Source organism: Amphiura filiformis, chromosome 15, assembly GCF_039555335.1.
Source record: "Amphiura filiformis chromosome 15, Afil_fr2py, whole genome shotgun sequence".
NCBI lineage: Eukaryota > Metazoa > Echinodermata > Ophiuroidea > Amphilepidida > Amphiuridae > Amphiura > Amphiura filiformis.
The window spans coordinates 19,016,044-19,042,788 of record NC_092642.1 but is presented as its reverse complement, the minus strand read 5'-3'; the positions used below and the strand labels follow the sequence as shown (position 1 = coordinate 19,042,788).

The 26,745-nt window shown below is 36.6% G+C and overlaps 1 protein-coding gene across 4 annotated transcripts; it reads right to left on the bottom strand.

Moving 5' to 3' along the window:
- Positions 1–880: 880 nt before the first annotated feature.
- LOC140171354 (uncharacterized) lies at positions 881–25,273 on the bottom strand. Of its 4 annotated transcripts, none has more exons than XM_072194595.1 (18): positions 24,841–25,273; positions 23,070–23,373; positions 21,379–21,521; positions 20,194–20,252; positions 19,418–19,564; positions 18,064–18,164; positions 17,365–17,427; positions 15,895–15,978; positions 15,577–15,622; positions 14,595–14,714; positions 13,289–13,390; positions 12,817–13,026; positions 12,563–12,627; positions 7,326–7,386; positions 6,160–6,444; positions 4,328–4,552; positions 4,053–4,100; positions 881–3,885 (listed from the first exon to the last, which is right to left on the bottom strand). In XM_072194595.1, exons 1-18 carry the CDS (start codon positions 24,975–24,977, stop codon positions 3,059–3,061), a joined length of 3,027 nt encoding a protein of 1,008 aa, XP_072050696.1. In that variant the 5' UTR covers positions 24,978–25,273; the 3' UTR covers positions 881–3,058. The 4 variants fall into 4 exon arrangements, with proteins under 4 accessions (XP_072050696.1, XP_072050694.1, XP_072050695.1 ...); XM_072194593.1 differs by having other exon boundaries at positions 17,293–17,427; positions 24,841–25,272; XM_072194594.1 differs by having other exon boundaries at positions 12,826–13,026; positions 17,293–17,427; positions 24,841–25,271.
- Between the last annotated feature and the right edge of the window lie 1,472 nt (positions 25,274–26,745).

Sequence of the window (26,745 nt, the reverse complement as noted above, 5' to 3'; positions counted from 1 at the left end):
TCTATTTCACTCAGGTCTTGCGAAACTGTATAGGAATATTGCACAGAGCAGCTTTTTGTATGGTAACATTGCTCAATGTTATTAGGATATAGATGATCACTATTAATGCAGATCTGGGATGTTAACAACAGTATATGATATTCAGAGACTTTAGAATACTTTGTGCTGTCATTATTATTTCCTAAGGAAACTTAATGTTACTACCCTTCCCTAGCTCTCTCTTCTTTGTGGCGAAACCCCAGAATACCCAACATAATAATTGACAATTTTTAGAACACAAATGGAGATTATACTAATATTCGGTTATAAACTGTAATGCTAAAGATTCCCCAAACATGCGGAGTACTTTTGTGAGAGCTAAATAGACAAAGATGTGACAGAAATGTAAACACAGTTTTGTTATATTTAGATATGATTTAGTTTGGATCATATGTTCTATAAGGCAACGGGGATATATGAGCCGTCACATTATAGTTGCTTTGAAATTTGGCCCCACAATTTCCACTACTTCCGTTGTTGTTTGTACCGAGATAAATGTGTTTAAAGGGACATTGCCCGACATTTACAGATTGACATAAGTATGGAATATTTTTCGCAAAATTCCAAGACTGGTCTGCATGGTGTCTGCACTTTTTTGTTCTTTTTTTTTCTTTCTTATTTCCATTTGTTTTATGATTTTCGACTCGAGCTGTCACAATTGTCTCTGTAGCGGTAGGGCCAACTGGAAGAGCCCAATGACCTCAGAATTCATCCCAAAACAATTTAAACAGTATTTGACAGAACCCAAGTTTTGTAGATTTCTTATATTTATATTTCTTATACATAGTGACATTTTTGACAATTACAATAAATCGTATCATAAAATAATCAAATACTCATCTTTGTTTTACCTCATTTATTCAGATCACAATTAATATAATCTGACAGTGATATTTTACATTTTACATGTACACCTCTACTGCTTAAAATGTAGGCTACTTTTCTGAAATGAATGGTGATTAAATGGTTTCGGTTGCAATTAGTGGTGGGTGATACCTTAGTTTGATTGGCCTATAACTTCACATTCACATGATTCAAATGATAGAATAATGTCTTGTCCATTATGTGAAAGTTTTATGGTTGTATCTCTTTCAGTTTGCAAACAAGATCATTTGAAAAAGACACCAAAATGAGAAAAAACACTCTCTTTTCATGTGATTTCGAAAAATCTAAGTACAACATCTATTCCATACGACATCTGAAAGATACAGGCTGTATCAAAATGATTGGTACCCATCAATTTGGATGTTTATTAAAAAGCCTACCTCTTGCAAACTGCAACATTGGATACTCGTAAAATGTCCGGAATGTTATGTTTATGACTTGTTGTTATACAATTAATCTACACACCTTATGTTGAATTTTGATATTTAAAGTCAGACTCCTCCATTTTCAATAAAAATGGATGGATACCAATGATTTTGATACAGCTTGTACTTAAGTGTTTCACTCGAATAAAGATAGTTTGATAATTACATTATAAAAAGTTAACCATTTATACCTGAGTATTGCAAAGGATATACTAGTTTGCCAATACACCAAGAATTGTATAGTCTCACAGTATCGTCTCTGGGTAAGGCCAAAGAAGAGTTGTTTGGCCTCATTCGACCTCCTGTTTTTCCCATTTTCATAATGAAAATGGGTTATTTGTGTATCATTTGACTTCACATTTCAAAATAGTGGTATAGTGGTATCCCATCAAAACTTGACTTTTAGTATAAGTCTAGTGAATGTCTGACATTGTCTGATACAATTTGGATGACAAGCTTTGGCTTAGATGACAAGCTTTGGCTTAGATGACAAACTTTGGCTTAGATGACAAGCTTTGGCTTAGATGACAAACTTTGGCTGGTTTACTATTCAAAGTCTTCTGAATTCACCAGACTATAAGGTATTCGACCAAACCCATCTTTTAGATTCTAGAGCGCCCTAGAAAAAAAAAAGTCGTGGTGACCAATATTATTTTAGTTGCCAAACATATCCATCCCGATATGCCCTTGTTTGACAATATTTAACTCCAAGCAATTCCGAAAAGTTAACAGTCCTGTCACGTCCTCCTCCCTTCCGGCTCAGTTTCCTCCAAAATTGGCTTCTAAATATTCTGTGCTAAAACCACTTTTTCCTTTTTTTTTTCGATGATACTGATAGTCAAACACCGCTACTCGTTTTATTGATTTTGAAAGGAATGTCCCTCCAAATGTTTCCAATTTATGTTAGTTGACTTATGACATGATAGCATAAAGCGCACTTCCACTTGGCGCGTGTAGTTTACAAATAGCTCCATGTTAGACAAATATCCTTAAAATATTAGGTAAATGTGGCATTTAAGACAAAATACCCCAAAACATAACCCCTGAACCTAATCTTTACCCAGACCCTAACCTTTAACACCTAACCCTAATTTGCATATGGTGATGTTTCTGTCTTAAATGCCACATCTACTAAATATCACCGCGCTGCTTAAGAGCTGCTGTCGATTGGTCAGGGTAAATATGACTAAGTAGTCGCTTATACAAACAACAAGGCAGCGAGAACATGGAAGTGTATAATGGAAAACTTGCCTGTCGACCCGGATCGGCAAAAGAGTACTTCCCAAATTTGAAATATTCATGCACTGTGTTACAACCCTAACTGTATGACTGCTGTCAATTATTAATTAAAGAAAGTTTATACTTATGCCACATTCGATGTCAATGTCAGCTGGTATGGTGGGAAGACATGGATACTTCTAGCTAGTATACTTTTTTTTTGTCAAATACTATGCATAAATTATTAATCTCTGGTAATACTAGCAGGAGAATGGGACAACCCCATCAGTATGACGTCAAAATATGTCAGCCAGAGATTGTTTGTACTTTATGATATAACTAGATAAAGGTGACACATGTTCAGTTTGTAGAATGTAAACTATCCACGGATTCACTGATAACTTCATAGATTGTGCAAAAGATATCAAAACTCTATTCAAGTCCGATTGTTTCTCGACTCTGTTGGGGCCCACTTTGGGACTTTTGTACTACTAAGCACTTACTTGCAGAAGATACTGGTAGGGCCTGTAAATCTGCAGCCTGTTAGGCTCACATGCTACTACTACCTGCCCAGTTTCTGAAATATGCATGCCTTTCCAAATCATAGCGGGGATGTTTTTTGCAATGCAACCGGCATTGACGAACTGTTTCTTTTTCCGATTCCATGCAAAACAATGTATGGTACCACGGAACTGAGCCTCAGAAAGAACATAAAAGGGATCCAAAATTTTAGGGTCATGACTTTGAATACGAAGCATGGCTCCTTTACAATTGCCTAGCCCTAGGTCGCTCGTATAGATAGTGATCTTCTTTCCCATGTTATCAATGGGATACCTCAGGATGATATTGGTAGTAGCAACCAGTAACGAGCATTGGTTTAAGTGAATGGTGGAAGGGGGGCTACTAATTGAATACATACTCTTTAGCTTGAAATCGGGCAGCAAGAAGATTCGGAGTTTCAAGCCATTTGTGACAACAATGACTTTCCCGTGACCAGCCTGTATGGCACGCGGGTCAGCCTGCTTGGATATCTTGACCTTTGTTTTCTCGCGACTGCTGTGCATCTTATCAAATACATATATATTGGGATCACCGAAGACTACAGCTAAGATGCTCACATCGGTCGCGGTGACGTCTCCAGGAAAGCTATTCCAATCAGGTGACGCCAAAGTGTATTCTGGCTGGGTAACTCCGATTCTTTCCATGTCATAGACAGCGACGTAGTTTTCGGTGCAAATAGCAATAAACCTACTGAAACAATGCACGGCTTTGATATTGTGTTGAAGTTGAATCTCTTTCTGAAGAACCATCTGCGGGACTGCAAAAATACAAAAGGAGAGTAAGATATTCTAAAGTATCATAATGGCCTGTTTTCTTGCATCTCATTCTAACGATGGAAGTATCAGATTCAAAAAATGGTTTCTTTGTGTTCTTTTCATTTTTTTCTAAATGTAGAAGTCTATCAGAGTGTATTTATATCAATACCTGAAGTTGATGTACACGTTACTGTGGCTGGCGGGATATAACCTTGACCTGCGGCAAGAAAAGAATAAATAAAACAATGAATGCACATTATACAAAATAATTACATGTACTTCCCATTCACGATTTAACCATGAAAAGGGATATGGTACATCAGAATTTATAGATATACGCCTTCATTTGCACCTCAGTTGGTTATCAGGGTCGACTCAATTATTCTTTTCCTTTTAATTTCCTTTTAATTGATTTTGGAGCACATACTGAATTTATATCAATACCTGGAGTTACTGGAAACACAGTAGCGGCTTGTGGTTGGAACCCAGTATCCATGGTATCTTGAGGAATCGTCGGTGCTGTATGATGGACTGTCTGTGATCCAGGTGACAGAAAGTTTTGCAAATCTCTCCGCAGCATATTTTCCACACCTCCAGACTGAATACCTCGCAGCTGATCAATTGCTCCTGGCTTGGGCTGTGGTACTTGTTGTGGAGTGTAAGTGTAACCTGGGGAAAGAAGAAAAACACCGTTGCCCTTAGATAAATGATACAAAGAAGGGGTTCAAATAAAAGGTATACATAAAGGGTGTCCCAAACAAAGGTCACATGTAGAAAATGAACTGCATTTTGCGATGGAACAACAAGACAATGTCATTTGTCAGATATTATTTATTCACCATTCCTGTATTAGTGTATGCCAAGTTGTAAATCCGTAACTTATGTCTACATAATTATTTTGTATACTTGATTGACCTTTTCGGTAAATCCCGCAACCCTTTGCGAGTACACCTAAGAACTCGTCATTTTGCGTCACGCCGTTCTGCGCCGATGCGCACATCGTTTATCGAACATCGTTACTGCGCATTGCAAGTCGGCGTGACGTAAAATGACGAGTTCTCAGGTGTACTCGCAAAGGGTTATGGGATTTACCGAAAAGGTCAATTCTTTTTCGATTTTAATGAATGCTGAGCTATTCATTTATTATTTGAGAAATCGTTTCTTATGATATTCGTCAGAGTATTAAATTATCAATAATTAATTACAGACTTGACATTTAGTATGGAATATTTTTTCGCAACATTCCAAGACTGGTCTGGAAGGGGTCTGCATAAACCGGACGGGCTAAATATTAATTGGAGTGTGTCGGGAGATGGTTTAAAATAATTGTTCGATAGAAAATGTGCTTTCCATGAGTTTACATTATGTCGCTGATAATGTAGTTAATTATCTTAAAATGGCGGATTTAAGGAGACTGAATTTGAGTTTTGTGGGAGTAAAATTTCCGAATTTTAGCAAGATTATTGTGATATTAACAAATGTATTGAGGTTTGAGGTGATATTTACTGAATCTTAATACCAATAAGTTTTCGTCAGAACTGAAATGCACTTGTAATCTACCAGTTTTGAAAGCGGGAGGATCTTTAAAAATATGTCTTATAAATGTGGTACGCACTCAGAAAGTTTGAATGACCCCCTGGGGCCAAATGTTATAAACTTACTGTACACAAAGAAACAGCGTGAGTTCATTTGACAACCAGGAATCCGCGCAACCATAAGTTTATAACATTTGACCCCAGGGGGCTTCAAACTTTCTGAGTAGGTATCACGTTTAAGAGCCATATTTTAAGCTCCTCCCATTTTCTAAAAATTGGTATATTGAAAGTATATTTCAGCTTTGACCCATGCCAATTGCTGACGAAGTTTACGAAATATCACCTCAAACCCAAATAAATTTGATAATAACCAGACAATGTTGCATAAAGTCCGAAATTGTGTCCCCCAAAAAGATCAAATTCAGCCTCCCTAAATCCGTCACTTTAGTTAATTTTACTACATTATGAGCACCATTAATGTAAACTCATGAAAAGCACATTTTCTATCAAACAATTATTTTACACCATCTCCCGACACACCGCAATTAATATTTAGTCCGTGCGGTTTATGCAGGCTCCATCAAGACCAGTCGTTGAATTTTGCGAAAAATATTTCATACTAAATGTCAAGTCTGTACAATAATATAATAACAATTATGAAGAACACGTGTCAGCGATGGCGTATATCGCTTTCATCATCTGAACTCTTCATTTTCATATGATAATAAACAAACATGGTACCTGGCGAAATTGGCGAAATTAGTTGTCTTGGTCGAGCGCCACCATGAAAGACCCCAGGTTGGTTATTCGGTTGTTGTTGAGGGTTTGGCATAGATTGCGGAGACCTTGTCAATGGCTCTGGAGGGACTCTAGTGCCTTCTGTTTCACCTAAGTTCTCATATAATTCTTCACTTTGCGCTGATTTTTGCTTGGGCGGTGGGACTGGAGGTAACCTCACTGGTTCTGGTGGTGGCGCTGGAGGGCGTGAACGGGTGCTACGTTCTGGTCGAGGTTTCCCGATCTCCACTGTGTATTTAATAATTATTTATCACATGTTTAAACATGACATTTTTCATTTTCATTGTTGATAATTTGAACACTTGCTTGATTTATTGTTGTTAATGAGTTATGTACGTTTTACAAGGTGATAAGTTTTCACTTGTTCTGCATAATATAAACACCACCTGCACTTGTCATGATTGTGGGATATGGTGCAATAAAATCCCTGTCTATCTAGTGAATGCCAATAATTTGTCCTAATGTCCCTGGATAAATGTTATACTACTGGATGTGTTGGTTCCACTTTAAATATACATTATAATATTGTAATGTTTTGCAGCAAATTATAAATATTATTAAAACGTTTTTACCCTTTATATAACCCAACATTTAAACATGGTTGTTTGTGTTACCTCTCTAACCTTTTTAAAACACCACAAAGGCTATGCATTATGACGTCGGATAGATTACATACGTGGCGCTAATGATATCGTCATTTGTCAATTGCACTTTGTCATTTTAATGTGTTAAAGGGGTACTACACCCCTGCACAATTTGTGCCCATATTTGCATTTTTCTCAAAAATTATAGCGCATTGGGGACAAGTAAGATATGTGTATTATAGGGCAAGGACTACAACTACTGCACTGGAAATTTTATTTCAGCACAGACAACAGTTGTGGAGTTACAGTCAAAAATGAGGGAAACCAATATTTGATCAATAAATCAATAACTACTTGCTTTGAGTTGCTTAATTTTCAGTACTGTAGTTGTAGTCCTTGCCCCTTTAATATACATATTTTAATTTTTGCGAAAAATACAAAAATAAGCTCAAAATTGGCCAGGGGTGTTGTACCCCCTTAAATTAATATATAACATCGTGAACTTAAGCGGATCAACAGACTTACCATTCTGATACAGACTCTGTTCAGACTTATTCCTTCTGCTTATGACATTTGAGTCGACTTTCTGCGAAATAAAGATATAATAATAATTAAATCAAATTAAATCAAACCTGTGATTTTTCTGGGAAAGGTGATGGAGATGAAAATGGCGCTCTTATTATTTCATTTCCAGACCTGTCATGCCCTCCCAAGTAAAAATGCAGTCTCAGTGATCAAATCACAAATGCGTATGAGACATTTTTCACCCATAAGTGTGCCCATAGAGTGAAAATTCAGTATCTTCTAACACGTATATACAGTAGGTTATCTTGTTATCCTGGAGGTAATTAGGAGTCAGCCTGCTCTCAAACATGCCAAAGTAATCAGTATGCTCCGACTATATTTATAAATACGTGTTTATAAATACGCACGTGACCACCTCCGCGCTGCCATAACAGCTTGTAGACAATAAGTCTCGAAGTGACCATCTACATAGCGGGTGGTCTTCCTATACATTTGAATGCAAAGACGGAACAACATGAGACTACGGTGCAGCAAAATTGTCTGTTTTGTTTAACTTTGTTGTTATATTGTAAACGTTTCCGTCGTTGAATTTTTTTGTTTCCGTCGTCAGATACTTTCAAAATGTTGTTTTTGATAACATATTACAAATTCGGAACCCCCATGTGTAATAATTTTGCTATTCAATTAATACTCAAACTTGATGATATTTATCTACAGAGTTCCAATCCGTTTCTGTATAGTGGTCAATGCATGAGTATATGGTCACGCTTGCTGGTCTTGGTGCCGATGGGTCACGTGCGTATTATTTTGTAAAAACGTATTTATAAATGTAGTCGAACCACACTGGTAATCGGTATCGTTTTTTTCTATCTGACCCATTAGCTCAGTCGGCAGGGCGTTGAACTTATGTGAAGAAGCGTTAATAAAAGCTTGCTATGAAATGTTTTTGTTCCCTTTTTTTGAAATTTATATTGTGAACTTAATATTTTGGTTGGATATATTTTGTTATTGTTGTTTTTTGTTTGTTTGTTTTGTATTTTTAAAGGTTTCAGATAGACATGCAAAATAGTAACGGAATCCACTGTACACATTGTTAATATTTCGACACTAAATAAAAAGCCTACAAGGGGATCAGACCACAACGGTTACAAGAAACATAGAGAAGTAATTTGCAATTGCAACAATTGGAACAATTTGTCAGCCAAGTTGTTACGTAATGATTCAGCTATTGTTCAATTCGCATACACTTAAATTACGTGTTATACCCGATAAAATGATATACTTTATAATATAATTTCCTACTTTCAAAGGTCTCGAATAGATCTTGAAGACCCCAATCCACAAGCTTTGCAGCAACCCATGCACTCATCGGCCATCTTGTTGTCTGCAATGCATTTGCATATTTTTCTGCCCAACACAAATTACCAATCACAGTTCGCAAAGGAACACTATGTGACCATGAACTTTTAACCAACATTGGTAATTTTGGTAAATTGACCCAATCCGTGTAAATACCATATTGATAGGTTTGACCATCCATGTATTTAACTGTATTTTGCCCAACTTCAAGAATCTTAACCATTGCTGGGCGTTTTTATCCAATGTTCTGAGAGTGCATTAGGCGAATGATTACTGCTTTATCATGAATATCAATGTTTCACATTTTGAATGTTTCACATTTTGAATGTTTCACATTTTGAATGTTTCGCATTTTGAATGTTTCGCATTTTGAATGTTTCGCATTTTGAATGTTTCGCATTTTGAATATTTCACATTTTAACTATACGATCCTTGATTGAACTATAGGGCTTTACGGGGAGGGCGCTGCGTAATTTCTAAGAAAGTCACTAACATTAACAAGCATGCACCATTAAGCAAATTTGTACGACATTCACAGGGTCGTTTTATCTTTTCAGTTTCCGTAAGTCTATTGTTCAGATACGAAAACGCAAGGGATTAAGTAAGTTTACTGTAATCTGACTTCATTGTTAACTTTGAAGTACCACTCAGCTTATTTCAACACTGGTGAATGCCTGTGTCAATAAAGGCTGGAGAGACAAGATTATGGAACACCGGTGTTTTTAATGGTCTAACGCCCTCTTGTCTTTGACACTGTCAAATTGATTCACATTATTATGACAAAATGCCAATCCGAATGAAAAATGTAAAAACGTTGAAAATAAGCCCTTAAATCACAAAAGGTCCGCTTATGAGCCTGTCGCACCCCAATGCACCTGTGCAGGGCCGCAGTGTCGCCCTTCCCTCGTATCAATGTCTGTCTCTCTATTTTGCTTCCTCCTCCCCTAGCCCTCCGAATGATCAATCTCCCCGCTCTCTCTCCGGTCCCTTCTCTCTCCTCTCGAGTTCTTCTCTTTCTAGTATGTCCGTCTCTCCCTCTCCTCTCTTTCTTCCTCACCTCCTCCCACTCTCACTTGTTCAGTATAAAGTATCCCTTCCCTCCCTCCTTCCACCTCCCTTGCGAAATTTATCAGTATGATTCATGACTGAAAATAAGCTCTGCAAAAATAAACATTTAAAATAAACCCGAGTCTTGCATATAGGCCCAACCAATTATCAGATTAGCTTGCCATTGTTACGAATGAATAGAATAAATTATCTTTGCTCCAACGCAATTCTTTTGTATTGCATTTCAATATAAAACATGATTACCAAATCGCCACTTGTACGCGCCTCATTGGGAGATATTGGGCTATTTCAGACACTCGTTTCATCGCCAATATGAAAGACTTTTGCTTATAACTTGGCAACATGGTTAGTATATATTTCAATACAAGACTATTTTTACGAGCCACTCACGCCTAGGCGTAAGTGCATATACACCAAACACAATTGCAATTTTGCGCGAATTTAGAACCGTAAAATTTACACTCTTCTTTTGTCTACATTACATTACATTACATACAAAGCATTTATAGGGCGCCATTTCATAAAGACCACGGCGCCAAGATGGAACACAAAATATTTGAAAGGCAAAATAAAACAGCAAAACTGAAACAAAGCCACCAGATTATTGTGGGAACGGGAAGGTTTTGAGGCCTTTCTTGAAACTTGGCAGAGAAGCAGCAGTACGGAGTTCAGATGGAAGTGAGTTCCAGAGTGCAGGTGCGGTGAGAGAAAAACTCTTGTCGAAAGCTTGTCGATTTCTTTGATACAAGATGTTATTGATGACAAAGCGGTTTCAATTGATGATGGGTTAGATGGCTCAAAACTACAGAAAATCTGTATATCGTCCGCGTACATGTGGTATGAAAGCGAGTGGTTTTTGATGATCCTGCCTATTGGAATTGTATACACTGTGAAACCTCGGGGCCCAAAATTGAGCCCTGAGGTAGTCCATAGTCCATGGTCTTTGCCATTGAGTAGACACCATCAATCACAACAGTTGTTGTTCTACCAGTAAAATAGGACCTCAACCAGTCAAGAGCAATCCCAGTCACCCCGATCTCATGCGACATTCTACTCAGCAGAAGGTTGTGGTTCACCGTATCGAAAGCCGCACTGAGATCGAGTAAGACAAGGAAATTTCCTTTCTGGTTGTACACATGTCCCATAATCTCATCCTTCACTTTCAACAGTGCCGTTTCGGTGCTATGGCCACGCATATAGGCAGATTGCAGTTCTTCACCAAGATGATGTTTCAACATGTGGTTGTTGATGTTGTTGACAACATGTTTCTCTATCAACTTTGAGAGGAAAGGTATGTTTGCAACCGGTCGGTAGCTTTTCAGTTCACTCTGGTTCAAAGACTGCTTTTTGATAAGGGGGTTTATGACGGCATGTTTCAGTGAGCTGGGAAATACACCTGAGGAAATGGATGTATTTATGATGCAAGTTATTACAGGCAAAAACACAGACATGTTTTCTTTCAGTAACCAGGTAGGAATAGGATCTAACAAGCAACTTTTTGTTGCACTACCTTGTACAAGATCTCTAACATCATCTTCTGTAACATGATCATAAAAAGAGAGTTCACATTATATTAGAAACATCATGGTCATACATGTCAGTGTTCACCCTTACTGTACCAGTGCAAGATACTTCTTGTTCAAGATCTTCATATATTTTAGCTACTTTGTTTTGGAAATATGTAGCGAACTCATTACTCATATCCTCAGCTGACTCATATACAGGTAATATCTTACATTTACTATTTAACAAACTATTTACGATCTTATACATGGTCTTTGTGTCATTAGCACCCTGAAACTTCATAGCATAATGACTTTGTTTAGCCTTTTCAATTAGGCTGTTAACAGTTTTGTTATGTTCAATGTAAAGTTGGTGATGGACTTCAAGTCTTGTTTGTCTCCACTTCTTCTCATGCTTTCTGCGGAGTCTACGAGCATGATGTATTTCTGAGTTGTACCCCGGGGGGGGCACTCCAACTTTGGAGGTGACGCGTATGTAGGGCTGTTAAGACCCCCTTTTTCAGCATCGCTGTCACCCAAAGACCCCATATTTTTTTACGAACTCATGCTCGCTCCGCGCTCTGTCACCCGAAGACCCCCTATTTTTCCATTTGATCTGTCACCCAAAGACCCTTATAAGTTCAATTTGAACAGCAACTTTCATTTATCACTGATTTTGTTACTTATTTTGAAAAAATAAAGAAATTTGAAGCCATTTAGAACTAGAAATTCGATTTTCGAGGTTTTTGTGGCGCTGTTTTGGTCTTACCCAAAGATTCCATTTAAAAAAAAGGTCATGTTCTCACCCAATGACCCCATATTTTTTACATTTTGCTTTCACCAAATGCCAAAAATCATGCTCTCACCCAATGACCCCTACACCTATATCCATTTCAAATTGAAGTGCCCCCCCCCCGGAGTTGTACCAAGGCTGCCTGATGCGTGCATTCCGGGTTCTCGTAACCAATGGAGCATGCTGGTCTAAAACATCAATGACAGTCTTTTCATAAGCTTCAGAAAGTTCATCTACATCAGCAGTCGAGTTGACTAATGATCTAAACTGGTGACCAATATCAGATTAGCACCTAACCTCTCATCTCAAGGTTTTATGTCAAAAGTTAACATAACTTACCAAAACGAAAACTAAAATTCACGTGCTTCAAATTATTAGTAACTAACAACAGGCTAGAATAAAAGATTGGTCACACCTGGGAGGCTACCACTTCAGAATAACAATGACTTACGAAAACGGATACGGATACGGAAACAGAAACTGAAAAGATAAAACGACGGTGTGTATAATAATACCTCATCATCTTGAACAGCTGTTGTCCTCTCACTTCTGTGCTGGGGAGTTGGTATTGGATCTTTCCCTGAAATAAACAGGATGATCACAAAATAAATGTCACAAAATCATGTGGTTACACTATTACAATATGTTCCTTTTCTATTTTGAGCCCAAATAAGTAAGTAAAAATGAAGACAAAAAAATTTGAAAATAAACTTTATTCAATTGAATGCATTCTTTGTTTATTTCCGGATCACCACAACCTTTTGCTTACCGTACCCACCTTGAGAAGCACTATGTCTGGGATCAACACACTTCCTCAGTACCTTTATGATATTCGGCATATTTTTCATCATATCCTCGTCTGTCTTTATGTCATAGTACAGGAGCGTGTTGATGATGAAACCAAGAGACCCTGAAGGGTTGTAGTCCTCGTACCGCAGAGGAATTAGTTTTATTCCTCGATGGTTAGCATACCCGAGTTCTGTAAGAGTTATGTACGACCAAAAACTTAATTTTAATTATTTTTCCAGAAGCAATTTAAAAACTACGGCAGTTTGGATTATGGCGTTCATTTTTATTGTTCTTGACCCTCAATCTTGTTTCTTTCTTTCTCTCCAGCAACCTTACAAGCATTTAACCGGGCTTGAACATTATTGCATGAGTCTGCATACGCCAACAGAACCAAGTGTCTCTGCACGAACCAACCGTTTCAATAATTAACGAACTTTTTTGATCCAAAATACCTTTCATTGCGTTTCTACTCTCCTGGTACTTCTTTGAAAAGCAGACAAGAATTGCTGCTGCACCTTCCACCGCTTCTGCCATCCTTTCATTCATGTTTCCCTCTGGCAAAAAATTATGAGAAATATATTATTTATTTCAGGTTCAGAAATGAAAATTAGTCAGTTTTTCGTTACAAAGTTGTAGTTTGCAATTATTATGTGTTATAATAAATGTGTGGGGAGGGGTTTGCATAATTATCATGATATCTCAACATTTACCATGTTTACAACGCTGTGCCCCACCAGGGTATACTATGTATACTGCGCACAAAAATTATCCGTACACTTAAACAAAATCAATTTATAAACTAAATTACAAAACAAAGTGGACGACAGATGGAGAATTTAGTTCTGCGTACTTTGATACCTCATCCAGGTTTTGGATATAGTTTAAAAGTATATTTTCTTTACGAGTTGTTAGAGCAACATACATCAATAAATATTGGATGGGTTATCAATGAAGTGTCTCCGTTGGCTAAACTTAGCTGACGTAGGACATTTGGCTCGGACTGGGAGGTCAATTGTTGATTCGCCACGCCTTTGTGCTTCTTTCACTGCATGTAAGGTATCGGCAACACTGACTGAGCGAGATGGGTTCAAATGAGGTTTTCTTGTTGGGTCAAATAGATGGGAGGAATGTCCTCTCATTGTTAATACATACCTAAACAAAATACAATGCTTTGTATCCCATCACTTGAAGATTTAGCCAATGCAAACAAAGACTAGAGCTATTTAAGAAGTCTATACATAGGTAGAACCTTATCTTCAACAATAGGATTAATGATTGGTGTAAAAGGTGCTTCACTGCCACTAGCAAAATGAGATACATGTAGTATCAACTTGAGGTACCTATGAATAGAACCTTTATGCACATTTTACACTTTAACTCATAATACAATTTGCCGACTTTACCGCCGGTTTGTGGTGGATGGTCACATATATGCAATTATGCATGCTTCTTTTTTTATTCAAATTGCTATGAGAAATAAGGTATCAAAATACACAGACCAAAATTCTCTATTTATTGACCACCTTATTTTCTTATTTTGTTTCAGTGTCTTTAAGAAATGGCTTTTGTTTTAAGTGTACGCATGTCTTTTGTGCACAGTATTATATTTCTCTCGGATATTTCTACCATGTCAGGGGTCGTAATACTGTGATGGTAGTAAGTTGGGGGGGTACGTGAGTGTCGATATTGGTGTCCGTTCGTCCGTGTTCTGCTGTATGTATAGAGGGCGTGTGTTGATGTTAGCCTATTTATACACACCCATCCTGTCGACGTCCATCCAAACATCAAACCCAGCACTGAGTAATGCATCGCGTAACTTTAGCATTCGTTCTTGGGCATCCCATTGGTACGAGATCATTACGTGCTTCTTTAAACTATCTGTGCAAAATACATAAAGAAAAACGAAAGATTTAGCATATGATCATCTAAAATTAGCAGAATTTGTTAATAGTTTTTATTTGCATTTTACATGCATTTTTACCCTTCAAATCTCTTTTCGTCCCGGATGAAAAAAAAAATGTGTAAATTAAGGGATCTGATATTAACGTTTAGAGACGTTGCCACGTATTTTTGTGGGGCCTGAGTGTACACCAGACTTATCGAATTGCATTCTAAATACGAGGAATGTCCTTCTGATATCAAATAATTTAGATTTTTTTGGAAATTCGCGAAATTTGATAAATTTTTGTGATAAATTATTAAAATTTGATATTTTTTAAAATGTTTGATATTTAACAGTCCTCGAAGTAAACTTTATAAATCTTATGATATGTGTACTTAATGCGTATGTAACTGGGCCGTGAAAAGCCGACGATCAATTGAAAAATTTGGACCTTTCGTATTTCCCAAAAAGACCTAAATTATTTTGGTGTTTTGGGGAAAAAATTCATAATCTTCAATACAAAAGGTCAAAATTTTCAATTGATCGTCGGCTTTTCATCACAGCAACATATACTTTAAGTGCATATCATTAGATTTATAAAGTTTACATCGAGGACTGTTTTAAAAATATCAAAAATATCAATTTTTAATCATTTGCCATAAAATGTGTATTATATCGTGAATTTCAAAAAATCAAGATTATTTGATATCGGAAGGACTTTCTTCGTATTCAGAATGCAATTCGATATGTCTGATGTGCTTTCATGTCCCTCAAAAAATACTGTCTAAACGTTCATACCCCAGCCCTTAATGATATAAACTTTAGCTTAAACTAAGTTGAAGAGTTGTTTGTACTCACTTCTGGTGTCCCTTGTCCTGTAGTTAGACACTATTTGGCCTGTAACCTGCATAACAATTAAAACCAAGCGTCAGTAACTTATTAAAATTAGCTTCATACATTTTCCTGGGAAAAAACATGTCAACCGCACTGATTAATGTTTGGCCTTCTCTGATTATTTAAAAGGGCATTCTCCGATTATATTTATTAAAGAGGTATTCTCGGTTGTTTTAATTAAAAGGCATTCTCCAACTTTTTTAAAGGGATATTCTCCGATTTTAATCAATTAAAGCGGCATTCTCCGAGGCTAACGTAATGAAGTAAACGACGATTTCATACCCGTGAGTCGTATTTGGATGACAACTTTTCATGTTGATGAACTTCAGACGAGGCAGATTTTGTATTGCTTCCAGAGCTGCTAAGCTGATGTAAAAATGAAATGAATGTAACATTAGGTAGATAATTGACCTTCCGTTCTATTCAATTCAAAACCTTTAGTATATTATTGTTCATTCAATTAACTTTTCAATATTTGACACATCATAATAATATGTTATTTTTATATCTCGTCCAAATAACTAGAAAAAGAAAGAAACCCGTAGTCAATATGTAGCCACGTTGTTTCGCCAGACATGCCTTTTACACTCTCTTTCTGTTTGGATTTATTTTGTGTATTGCTCTCATACTGACCTAAAATTGTTTAAGGGATCTGGAATGAGCGTTTTGAGCGTTTCGACAGTATTTTTTATGGAACATGAGAGCACCTCAGACGTATCGAATTGCATTTTGAATACGAAGCATGTCTTTCTGATATCAAATAATTTTCATTTTTGAAAATCACGATATAATACAAATTTTATGACAAATTATAAAAATTTGATATTTTTCAAATGTTTGATATAACAGTCCTCGAAGTAAATTGTATAAATCTAATGATATATTCTTAAAGTGTATGTAGCTGGGAGGAAAAGCCGACGATCAATTGAAAATGTTGACCTTTCATATTGAAGATATGGATTTTTTTCCAAAAAGACCTATTTTTTTTTGGTGTTTTGGGAAAAAAAATCCATATCTTCAATACGAAAGGTCAAAATTTTCGATTGATCGGCTTTTCACCCCAACTACATACACGTGAAGTATAAATCATCAGATTTATAAAGTTTACTTAAAGTTTACTTCGAGTACTGTTTAATATCAAAAATATCAATTTTTAATGATTTGCCATAAAATGTGTATTACATTGCGAATTTAAAAAATCAAAATTATTTGATATCAGAATGACATTCTTCGCATTCAGAATGCAATTCGATATGTTTGATGTGCTCTAATGTCCCACAATAAATACTGTCCAAACGTTCATACCCCTTCCCTAAAGCCCGTCCAACAAAAACAAAATCACCCGCTACATGTGTAAATTGGAGTTCTGTCGTCACATGTTTGACTTGTGACAGAAGAAAAACATGAAGGGAATACGCTTTAAAAGATCTTGTCAAATTTAACTAGTAAAATATCATCAGATTTCTGGTCAAATTTGACCAGAAATCATAAATTTGACTCAATTCAATTTGACACTATTCGGGTCAAATTTCACATTTATATTCCTGGTCGAATGTGGCTAGAACTCAAATGGGATCTTATTTTACTCGGGATTAATGCGACTATACCTTTTTAACAATACGACGCTTTGCATGTGTTTTGCGTCGGACTATATTATGGCTCTTGCAAGAAAGAACATACCGTGGATTTCGCAGCTCCAGCACTTGAGCCTGATGACATGGATGACCAGTCTGATGATTGCGAAGTACCTACTTTGATGCTGGTGGAAGTTCCGAGGCCACTCTCTTCACTGCTGAATCCATCCTGTGAGTCATTCTGGAATTATGGATGATTAATATTAAACAGTACAGGAAACAGATAGAGTGTTGCAAAAAACAAAGACACTGGAGTTAAAATACTGAAGATGCATATAATGCAATAATTTATTTATTTATATTATTTTAAATCCAACTCAGCCATAAGCAAATTAATAATAATAAGTGAAAGACTGTTAAAATCTACTGTATAAACTGATGTGAAGATAAGATCATTTTGCCCCGGCATTCGGCCCCTTTTCCACCTAAGAAATATAGAAAGTCACACTTTTCTCTCCTCCAAGTGAGAGGAAGCAAGGCAAATCAAGATATTTGAGATTCTCTTATTCTTTCCAAGCATATGCTATACGTAGCTGCTAACCTGGAACCACCCCACCTTGCATCAAATGTTGGTGACAAATACTTTGAGCCCTTTTATAAGTGTTTTAAAGAGATCCTTCTGCATGTTCTGCGTGGGGAAAATAGCTGAAAAGGGCAATATTTGGTAAGCTCATTTCGATCTATATATAATGTCGACCACCGATTGTATTCCCTGCAATTATTGAGAAATTCACAGATAATGCAAGTATTAAATCCGGTATTAGATAAAAAGAAAATTCTACAAAAGCAGCTCTTCCTATTAAATAACAATTCTTACTTTTCCAGCTTCGATCATATTGCGATTAATTACGATATCCGCCTTGCGTATCTCCTTTCTGTAATCGCTCTCATACAAAGCAGTCAGAAGTTCTTGAATTTCTAAAGAAATGCATAGAAAAGGAAGAATGATATTAATACACTTACGTTATACTCAGTGGCATAGCGACTGGGTGGGGTGGGGGCAAGGGGGCACGTGTCCTGGGCGCCACCCTTAGGGGCGCCTAATTATGTAATTCAGCATCAATTCTGCGCCCCTCCAAGCGATGAAAGTCAAAATGTTCGCCCCCTACGCTCGCATATTAGCACAAAATCATTTGAAAGATCAATTGAAGATCGACTTCGTTGTAACCAAAATTGCCCTTTTTGTGCAAATTTTCGCACGCTCCGCGCAATTGTTTCATGAATTGGTAGAGGGGCACCATTATGTTTCTTTAGCCCTGGGCGCCACAACCCCTACGCCACTGGTTATATTGAATTTGACATATTCAATTAAGATAGATTGGTAAAAAAGATTGACCACAATATCTCTTACAATGTGTTGCCGACGATATGCATTTGTGGGATTGATAAATTGATGCAGTAATGAATTATGTTTATAGCTAAATCAAATATAAATGTACTCACATTTTTAGCTTTCGCCATCTTGTCTGATGGCTTGATCACAGATGGAACGGCCCACTGCTTATCCCGCGAAACTTGACAGTTGAAGTATCCTTATTTCCCAGAATTGATGATAGCAGTGCATTGGGTCATACCGTCACCTAGAAAGTAAATACATTCATCGTGCAATGTGGTCTGTTATTGACGACTTGTGAGGCTCAGAAATTGAGAATTTCTGATTCGCTGATCCTCTACCTGTTTATCCTCTTCCTCAGTAACTATGCAATCCTTCCTGTCCATTAATGTTCTTACTGTGCTGAATTTCTGATACAGGGGATGCTGGGAATTGAAGTTCAAATACCAATCAGTTTCAGTTTTCTTCCTATACACCAGGAGCTTTGTAGCTCTTTATTGATCCGCTTTGTTTACGTTTATGATCAGCGTATCCAGGAATGGAATTTTGCTGTCTGTTTCCTCTTCATGGGTAAACTGGATCACGTGTATGACCCACTGCCTGCACTGCTAGCATCACTTCGGGAAATAAGGATACCTCAGCTGTCAAGTTTCGACGGATAAGCAGTGGTCCGTACCATCTGTGATAAAGCCATCAGACAAGATGGCGAAAGCTTAAAATTGTGAGTAAATTGTACTTGGATTTAGCTAACATAATTCATTACTGCGTCTATATTTTATTTTCAAACCCCGACATTTTTTGAAAGTGACTAATTACATTGATGGGCAAATTATAATACCTTGAAATGTCGGCCTCTCGTCAGGATTTTGTGCCCAACACATCTCCATCAGAGTAATAATAATGTCTGGTGTTTCCGGTGGTAATTCTTTCAGTTCTGGACGTTTGCCCTGTACAACCCATTGGCTGACGAGATGCGCTAAGGCCCCTGATGAAAAAAATGATGATAGTAATAATTGATAAAATAATAAATAAAAATAAATAATTAACATACTTATTTGGGTAGATATAATTATATTTAGCGACGACAGTGCATGATTTCGCAAATTGCATATCTTATTGTTTAGCCCATAATATATTGGCAATTTTAACAAGTAAAACATCTGCCAAGGATGAGATATATTTCTACAGGGGTGGCCCCCTAAAATCCTAATAGAAGCCACAAAAACAAAACAATGTGCACATTTTCCTTTTTTGCCCGAAAAACAGCGTCTTGGGGCAAGAATAGGATAAAATTTTAAACATTTTCACGCTTCGCGCGCACTTTTCCATTACCGACCAAAATGCGCCTTCCTTTTGGGCTAAAATAGTCTGAAATTGAAATGTGCCCATCTGAAATAGGCACAAAATATGGTCGCCCTCCCCCATTTTTGTAATGCTTCCGCAGCCAATCCACTGCATTTAAGTGACCTGGGGTCCAAGTCAAATAAAATGGAGTGAGGTTTATGCCACACTAATTACGCAAACAAACTTGCAGAAAGACAGAGTCAGACGACCTATGACAAAAGACGAAGTGTAACCAACTATTTTCAAAGACAGATGGAAATTTATACGTACATGATATATGTGGCCATGGAACTTTTCCACTGACGAACTCGAACATCGTAATGGAGAAACTATATAATAATAATAACAATAATAATAATAATAACACTATTAATAATAATAATAATAATAATAATAATAATAATTGGCGTCAACATACAAGGTCACCTGATAAATAATCTTCGCTTTGCAGATGATATTGTGCTGATAGCCGAAAATGAAAGAGATCTGCAAACACTGACCAACAAAGTGAACCTAAACAGCTCAAATTTCGGCTTGAAGATTAACATCGCCAAGACAGAGGTACAAGTTATCAGCAAGCAACCACAGGAGCTAAACATCAACATCAATGGGGTGAAACTTCTTCAGGTATACAAGTTCATATACCTTGGAGGTGCCATTACTCAGAGGGGAACATGCTCAGAAGATATCAGACACAGAATTGGAAAGGCCCTTGGGGCGATTCAAAGTCTCAACAAAATCTGGCATGCTAAAGACATCACTTGCTCAACAAAAATCGAACTCTACAAAGTACTTGTCCTGTCCATCCTTATGTATGGCTCAGAAACATGGACACTGAAAAGATAGACGAAAATAGGCTGCTGACTTTTGAGATGATCTGCCTCAGGAAAATCATGGGTGTCACCAGACTAGACAAAATCAGGAACACCGTCATCAGAGAAAGCCTAGGTCTGAAGGAGACGATAATTGACAGAGTGACCACAAAACGACTGAAATACTTTGGCCATGTCAATCGGATGCAACCATCAAGATACCCAAACATTCTCCTGACCTCCAATATCCATGGTGAAAGACCACGTGGAAGACCAGCCAAGAAATGGACAGATTGTGTAAAGGCAGACTGTGCTACTAGAAACCTGAGCTCCCTGGCTGAAGCTACCAGTCTATCACGTGATCGGAGGATCTGGCAAGCCATCCTGAAACAGAAGCCATCACACATTCCCAAAATGGTGTGGACGGCTTAGGTCAAGGTAGGTCAAGGTAGGTCAATAATAATAATAATAATAATAATAATAATAATAATAATAATAATAATAATAATAATAATAACACTAATAATAATAATAAAAATAATAGTAACAATAATAATAATAATAATAATAATAATAATAATAATAACAATAATAATAATAATAATAACATTAATAATATTAATAATAATCATAATATTCTTACCCGTAGATATCCATTTTCATTGTAGGTTTTAATATCGTCCCAGACCATAATTCTGGAGGTATGTGCGTACATGTTCCTGAAGTATCTTTGTTGTCGCTGCTAGAGATAGACGATATATCTAATGCCAAGCCAAAATCCCCAATCTACGAATAAGAATATGTGTCAAATATTAAAAATGGGTCAGCATTAGGACTCAATCGACCGACTCAAATTTTGAAAAAATGGGAAAAAAGTTTTTAATAACAAAAAACACTGGCCCTAATTTCCAACAATCAAGAAACACTTTTTTTCAGTCTATATATTTGCATTCTAATTGAACAAAAATACATGTTTTTGAACAAAAATATATCATTTAATACCTACTTTAACACAGTAGCGTATACAGCCCTTTTAAACGGGCGCACGCCCCACCCCCCCCACCACCCACCCCCCGCAGTATTAGAAGAGAAATTGGAGAAAAAGAGAGAAAAACTGGGGGATTGTCCATTTTAAAGAGTATTCTTGTATTTCATACGAAATACCGTATTAAACATATAGAGTTTTGAAAATTATATTTTGAGGCAACAGGGAAGTAATAAATCGTAATAATGATAATATTTTCCTAGTGTGCGAGGTTACCATTCATGCTAATTTGGGTTGAATGGGTAAAATATACATTGTCTGAACAGAATTTGATCTTAAAGGGTAACTGTACTATTAATGAATACTATGTATTTATTAGAGTCAAGCGGTAGCTAGCTGTGACAGCAAGTTTTAAAATGACCTCTTCATTTTCCCGCCAAAATATACTTTTCCACCAAGTTCAACTTTATACTTTTAGTATGATGTTCAGGACACATCCTTAAAATACACAGCAGTAAAAACAATTCTGTTAATATCAGTTTTAGTAAATTTGGTAAATTATTGAAGGTTGGGTATTAATGTTTAAAGGAAATAAGGGACCGTTCACAAAAACTTGTAAGGGGGGCCTGATGCAAAAAGGGGGCCCTGAAAATTTTTGACCCTCCTAAGGGGGGCCTGAAAAAATGACCACAAATGTTCCTGGAAAAATTGAGTTTATATGCTTTTCTATGGGGTTGACCCATAATTTTCATGTCAAAAGGGGGCTGAAATTTTTGAGGTCTGTAAAGGGGGCGCCGAAAAATTTTGCGATGAATTTTTTTTGCATCAGCCCCCCCTTACAAGTGTTTGTGAACGCTCCCTAATATTCTAATATAAAACCGCTAAAATAATAGCGAATCGACAATGATGGTTAAATTAACGGTGCACACAGGATCATTTACATGAAAGTATATGAGTACATAAGTAGAAATTAAATGATGAAAGGAATTCAGCTGTAGGTTCGCAAATTTGGGTAAAAAAATTTAAAAAGGTCTAAAAGAATAGGTGTTGTCTATATTGTCTTGTCTATATTATATATGATTCAATGGGTGAATGCACTCAAATATTGAGATAAGTAAAGATACTGTTTAATAAAGCAGATTCAAAGGCTTGATATAAGAAGGTGCCATTTCTGCCCCGTGGTTTTTCTCGAGAAACATCCAAAACTTTTGTTTGGTATATTTTCGGACTTGTGGAAGTTAATGCATTAATATTAAGAAGTACACGGCAATATTTTCTGCAAGTGGTGGCTAAAACTGGCAAAATATATTATGGCTTCTACCATCTGACCCGTCATTAATTACACGTACCTTGATTTGAAATCCTTCGCCTACAAATATGTTGTCAGCTTTCAGGTCTCTATGAAGAGTCGGAGGATCCAAGGTGTGCAGATAATTCATCCCCATTGATATCTCTAAGATCATCCTTATCATTCTCGGCCAACACTCCGCATCCAAATATCGCCTGAAGGACTTCAAGCTTCCCAGCTCAAAATATTCCATCACAATGCTAGTGGTTTGTTCGGTCTCGATAAGGCCTTTGATGCGGACGAAATATTCAGATGTGATGGTTTTCTTCATTTTGTTGGCTTCTTTTCGAATAACATCTTTGTCACTGCAGAAAAGAATTATTTGGCAATGTCGGGGACAATGTTTAAATTTGACTTTGATATGAAAGCAGGAACACGTAAATTTCACACAATATGATTGTGGTAACGGTATTGTCTATTGTGAATGTTTCAATCCAAAATGGTTCAATTATTTCTTGTACTCTTTGGAATAACGAATATAATAATGTTTAAATCTCAAATTATTCAATAATTTCAAAATTTGTAAACTATTATTACATGTTGTGCATACTATGGCTATTACATAAAAACATGAAATTCATTGCATGAATTGCATTTAAATACATATTTTAAACACTATCTTGTCTTGGCTCGTTGGATTCGTCTATACACCAGGAGCTTTGTAGCTCTTTGTTGGTCAGCTTTAAACATCTTCATATTTCTAAACGTGTTTTGGTGTTTATAAATTTACACCCCTATACCTTCACTGTACAAACAAGTGTTTATGAAGTGTTAAAGTGTTTATTAAGTGTTGCTCTGCCGTTTTTGCAGTGTATTTAAGGGTAGGGGAAGAATTATCATAGGGCCAGTTTCACTCAGTCACATCTCACAATCTGGGTCTTATTGCATAGATAACCACATCATTGCCAAAAACTATTGATAGATTGTTTTCCGCCAGCAATGTTTTGACCAGAGGTGCTTTTACACTTAACTGTGAAAAGTGGCAGAGTGAAACTGGGGACATGCTCCATAACATGACATCATAGCCAATATTAAACACTTTTATTTGGATCCTCCAAGCATCATCAGGTAAATAAATAGTCTCCACTTGGCTACAATTTGTGCTCGCTACAGACAGGTCATGTAGGGGGTGTAAGAGTTGCTAAACTATAAAGTGGTAGGGGTAGTGTTATTTTTCCCAGATTTTTCCTACTGATTTCTCTATTATACAGTAAGCAATACACTGCAAAAAATATTTTACTCAACATTGAGTAAAAAGGTCACAACTCAACAAATGAGTAAAAACTCCTCAACATTGAGCTTAAAAAGGTCACAACTCAACAAATGAGTAAACAATTACTCAAAAAGCGCAGTGATTTATAATGCATTGCGCAGGCACAACGCAAGTTGAGTAAAATATTTCTAAGAATGTTGCAGGTAAGTAGGGATTTTGTGAAAATCTACTGCCTGGACGAAACATGCTCCGATCTTTGATATTTTCAGCACAATAGCGGGCACAATAGTAGTACCGGTATCTACCCTAAAATTTCTAAGTTGATCCGAGACTAAAAGAAAGTATTTTTCACAACACCCTAATGTACAATACCGAGTGTTCAAACATATTCTCCCTCATGTTTACTACTTTTCTTTTTCCCATTGCATTTTCTGACTTAAAACCATCATAATTATTTCACAACTCGACATCCACGTAATATTGTAAATTTTACAACTTGTTGCATCGGACAAGTGCAAAATTTCGAACACTCCATGCGTATTTTATTTTATTTACTTACATAATCGATTTCAGAACTTTCACGGCCACGTCTCCCCACACTTTATGTTTCCCACGGTATACAATCCCAAAGCCGCCTCCTCCTAAAGCCTCGTGCATTTCCACATCTTCCTTTCTTATAACCGCCAGTTTCTCCATGTCGGATGTTGGTGTGTTTAAACCATCCTATTGCAACATTCCCGCCAATCTTGGGGAATAAGTTGAGTTTGGTAGACCAGGCTAGTATGCCAAAACAACGGAATTTAACTTACTCCCGGTATATGTGTTTGCCGCGTCACACACGGAAGTCTTACATGTAATAAGTACGGTTTCAAAAGTTGAGAACTTCTTTATCTATACTCATTTTGGGTAATGAACTGGGCGAAAAACATTCACATGAAAACATAATAATAAATGCAGTTTAGGTTCAGTGGTACTTGCATGTACTTGGCATAGTCAGTGACACATTCATGACGTTATCATGATAAAGTGACGAATAAACTATAAATTGGAACTTAAAGGCGCATTCGGTGATTTGCTCATCCAGATGATCGTAAAAGTCATACAAATTCAGATTTTGGTACCTTTGTGATTGACATAGATGTGCTAGCATAGCCTGCTAATGGTACAGCCGAAAGCTATGTATTTATGACAAAATAAGGCATTTACGTTAATCTGTAATTTATATACTGACAGTATACATGTATTTGAATGGGGTTTCAACTTCGTTAATACTGCTGTTTTCTTCGTGTGTTTTTGCCAAATGTTTCATTTCAAAAATACCGAATGACGATTTGAATGACTTTATAAATTATTTTAATTTTTTTACACTTGCGCAGGGATCACTGACTGGGTCTTTAATGATAAAAAGTACTAGTAATGCATTATGTGAAATTTGTCGGCATCAAAGTTCAAGTTTATTCTTCTTTTGACCTCGGTGGAAAATCACGTTAAATTATTCTCAAATGTCTATCTACCTGACAACTAATGTTGTTTTAAAACAATACTAGAAAGTTAGAACTATCAATAACATAAAATATCGAAATGAGTTCCTTGTCATGAGTAGAAGTTAAGTTATGTGGTTGATATTTCCCCCTGACCCTTAGTATGTGACCCGTTCTGACGAAACCACGAACAAATCGCATTTTTGACATTGCATGATTTGAAAAAAAAATGTCAGCACGGGACAATAAGCTTCAAAATGATAACCAAAATTATATACATAGCATCAATACTTTTCAAGATACGGATAAATTTGATATTTTTGCTGAACTGTTATTCTGAGAAATGGGCTAATTAGTTTCCTGCCAGCTGCCTTACGCAGGATTGAATAGGGATTACCATAGTTCAACCATAGATTATATAATCTATGGTTCAACTGTCAATTATTGATTAAATGAACCTCTTTTTAATAAGTACTTTTAAGGATTGAAAGTCCACTCAGTCCCGAGGTCAAATACCATGAAATTATGAATTCCAAAATTTGATTTTTTTTTTTCAATGGGAATGTCATCTTTAAAGGCCTATAACTCAAAAACATGCCTGGCGACTTGTTCCGGGTTTTGTTGGAGCTGGTCACATATTTTACGCTGTTACACGTGGAAACTTAACTTTTTTCACATTTTCTGTTTATATTTCTGACAAATATTTAGAGAACTCAGAATAAACGATAGGACTTTTAATATTAGATGTTACATCCTACAATGACGTCACTTGCACATATGCATCGGCTATATCCAGTGTCTATAGGGTGTTCACATAATTGGGGTCAAAGGTCATTAATGGTCATTTTCGGTATAAAACTAAATATCTTCAAAACGCTTCTGCCACAAATTACATAGCACGATAACATCACTTGCACATATGGCTATATCCATACCAGTGTCTATAGGGTGTTCACAGAATTGGGGTCAAAGGTCATTACGGG

Excerpts from the sequence above, each read along its gene's own strand:
- LOC140171354 (XM_072194593.1), bottom strand. The coding sequence starts at position 24,977 with ATGGAGAAACTGGCGGTTATAAGAAAGGAAGATGTGGAAATGCACGAG. Across the intron at positions 23,374-24,840 it reads AAAGTTCTGAAATCGATTAT|TGACAAAGATGTTATTCGAA; the intron begins GTAAGTAAATAA and ends TCTTTTCTGCAG. Across the intron at positions 7,387-12,562 it reads CAGCTGTTCAAGATGATGAG|AAAGTCGACTCAAATGTCAT; the intron begins GTATTATTATAC and ends TTTATTTCGCAG.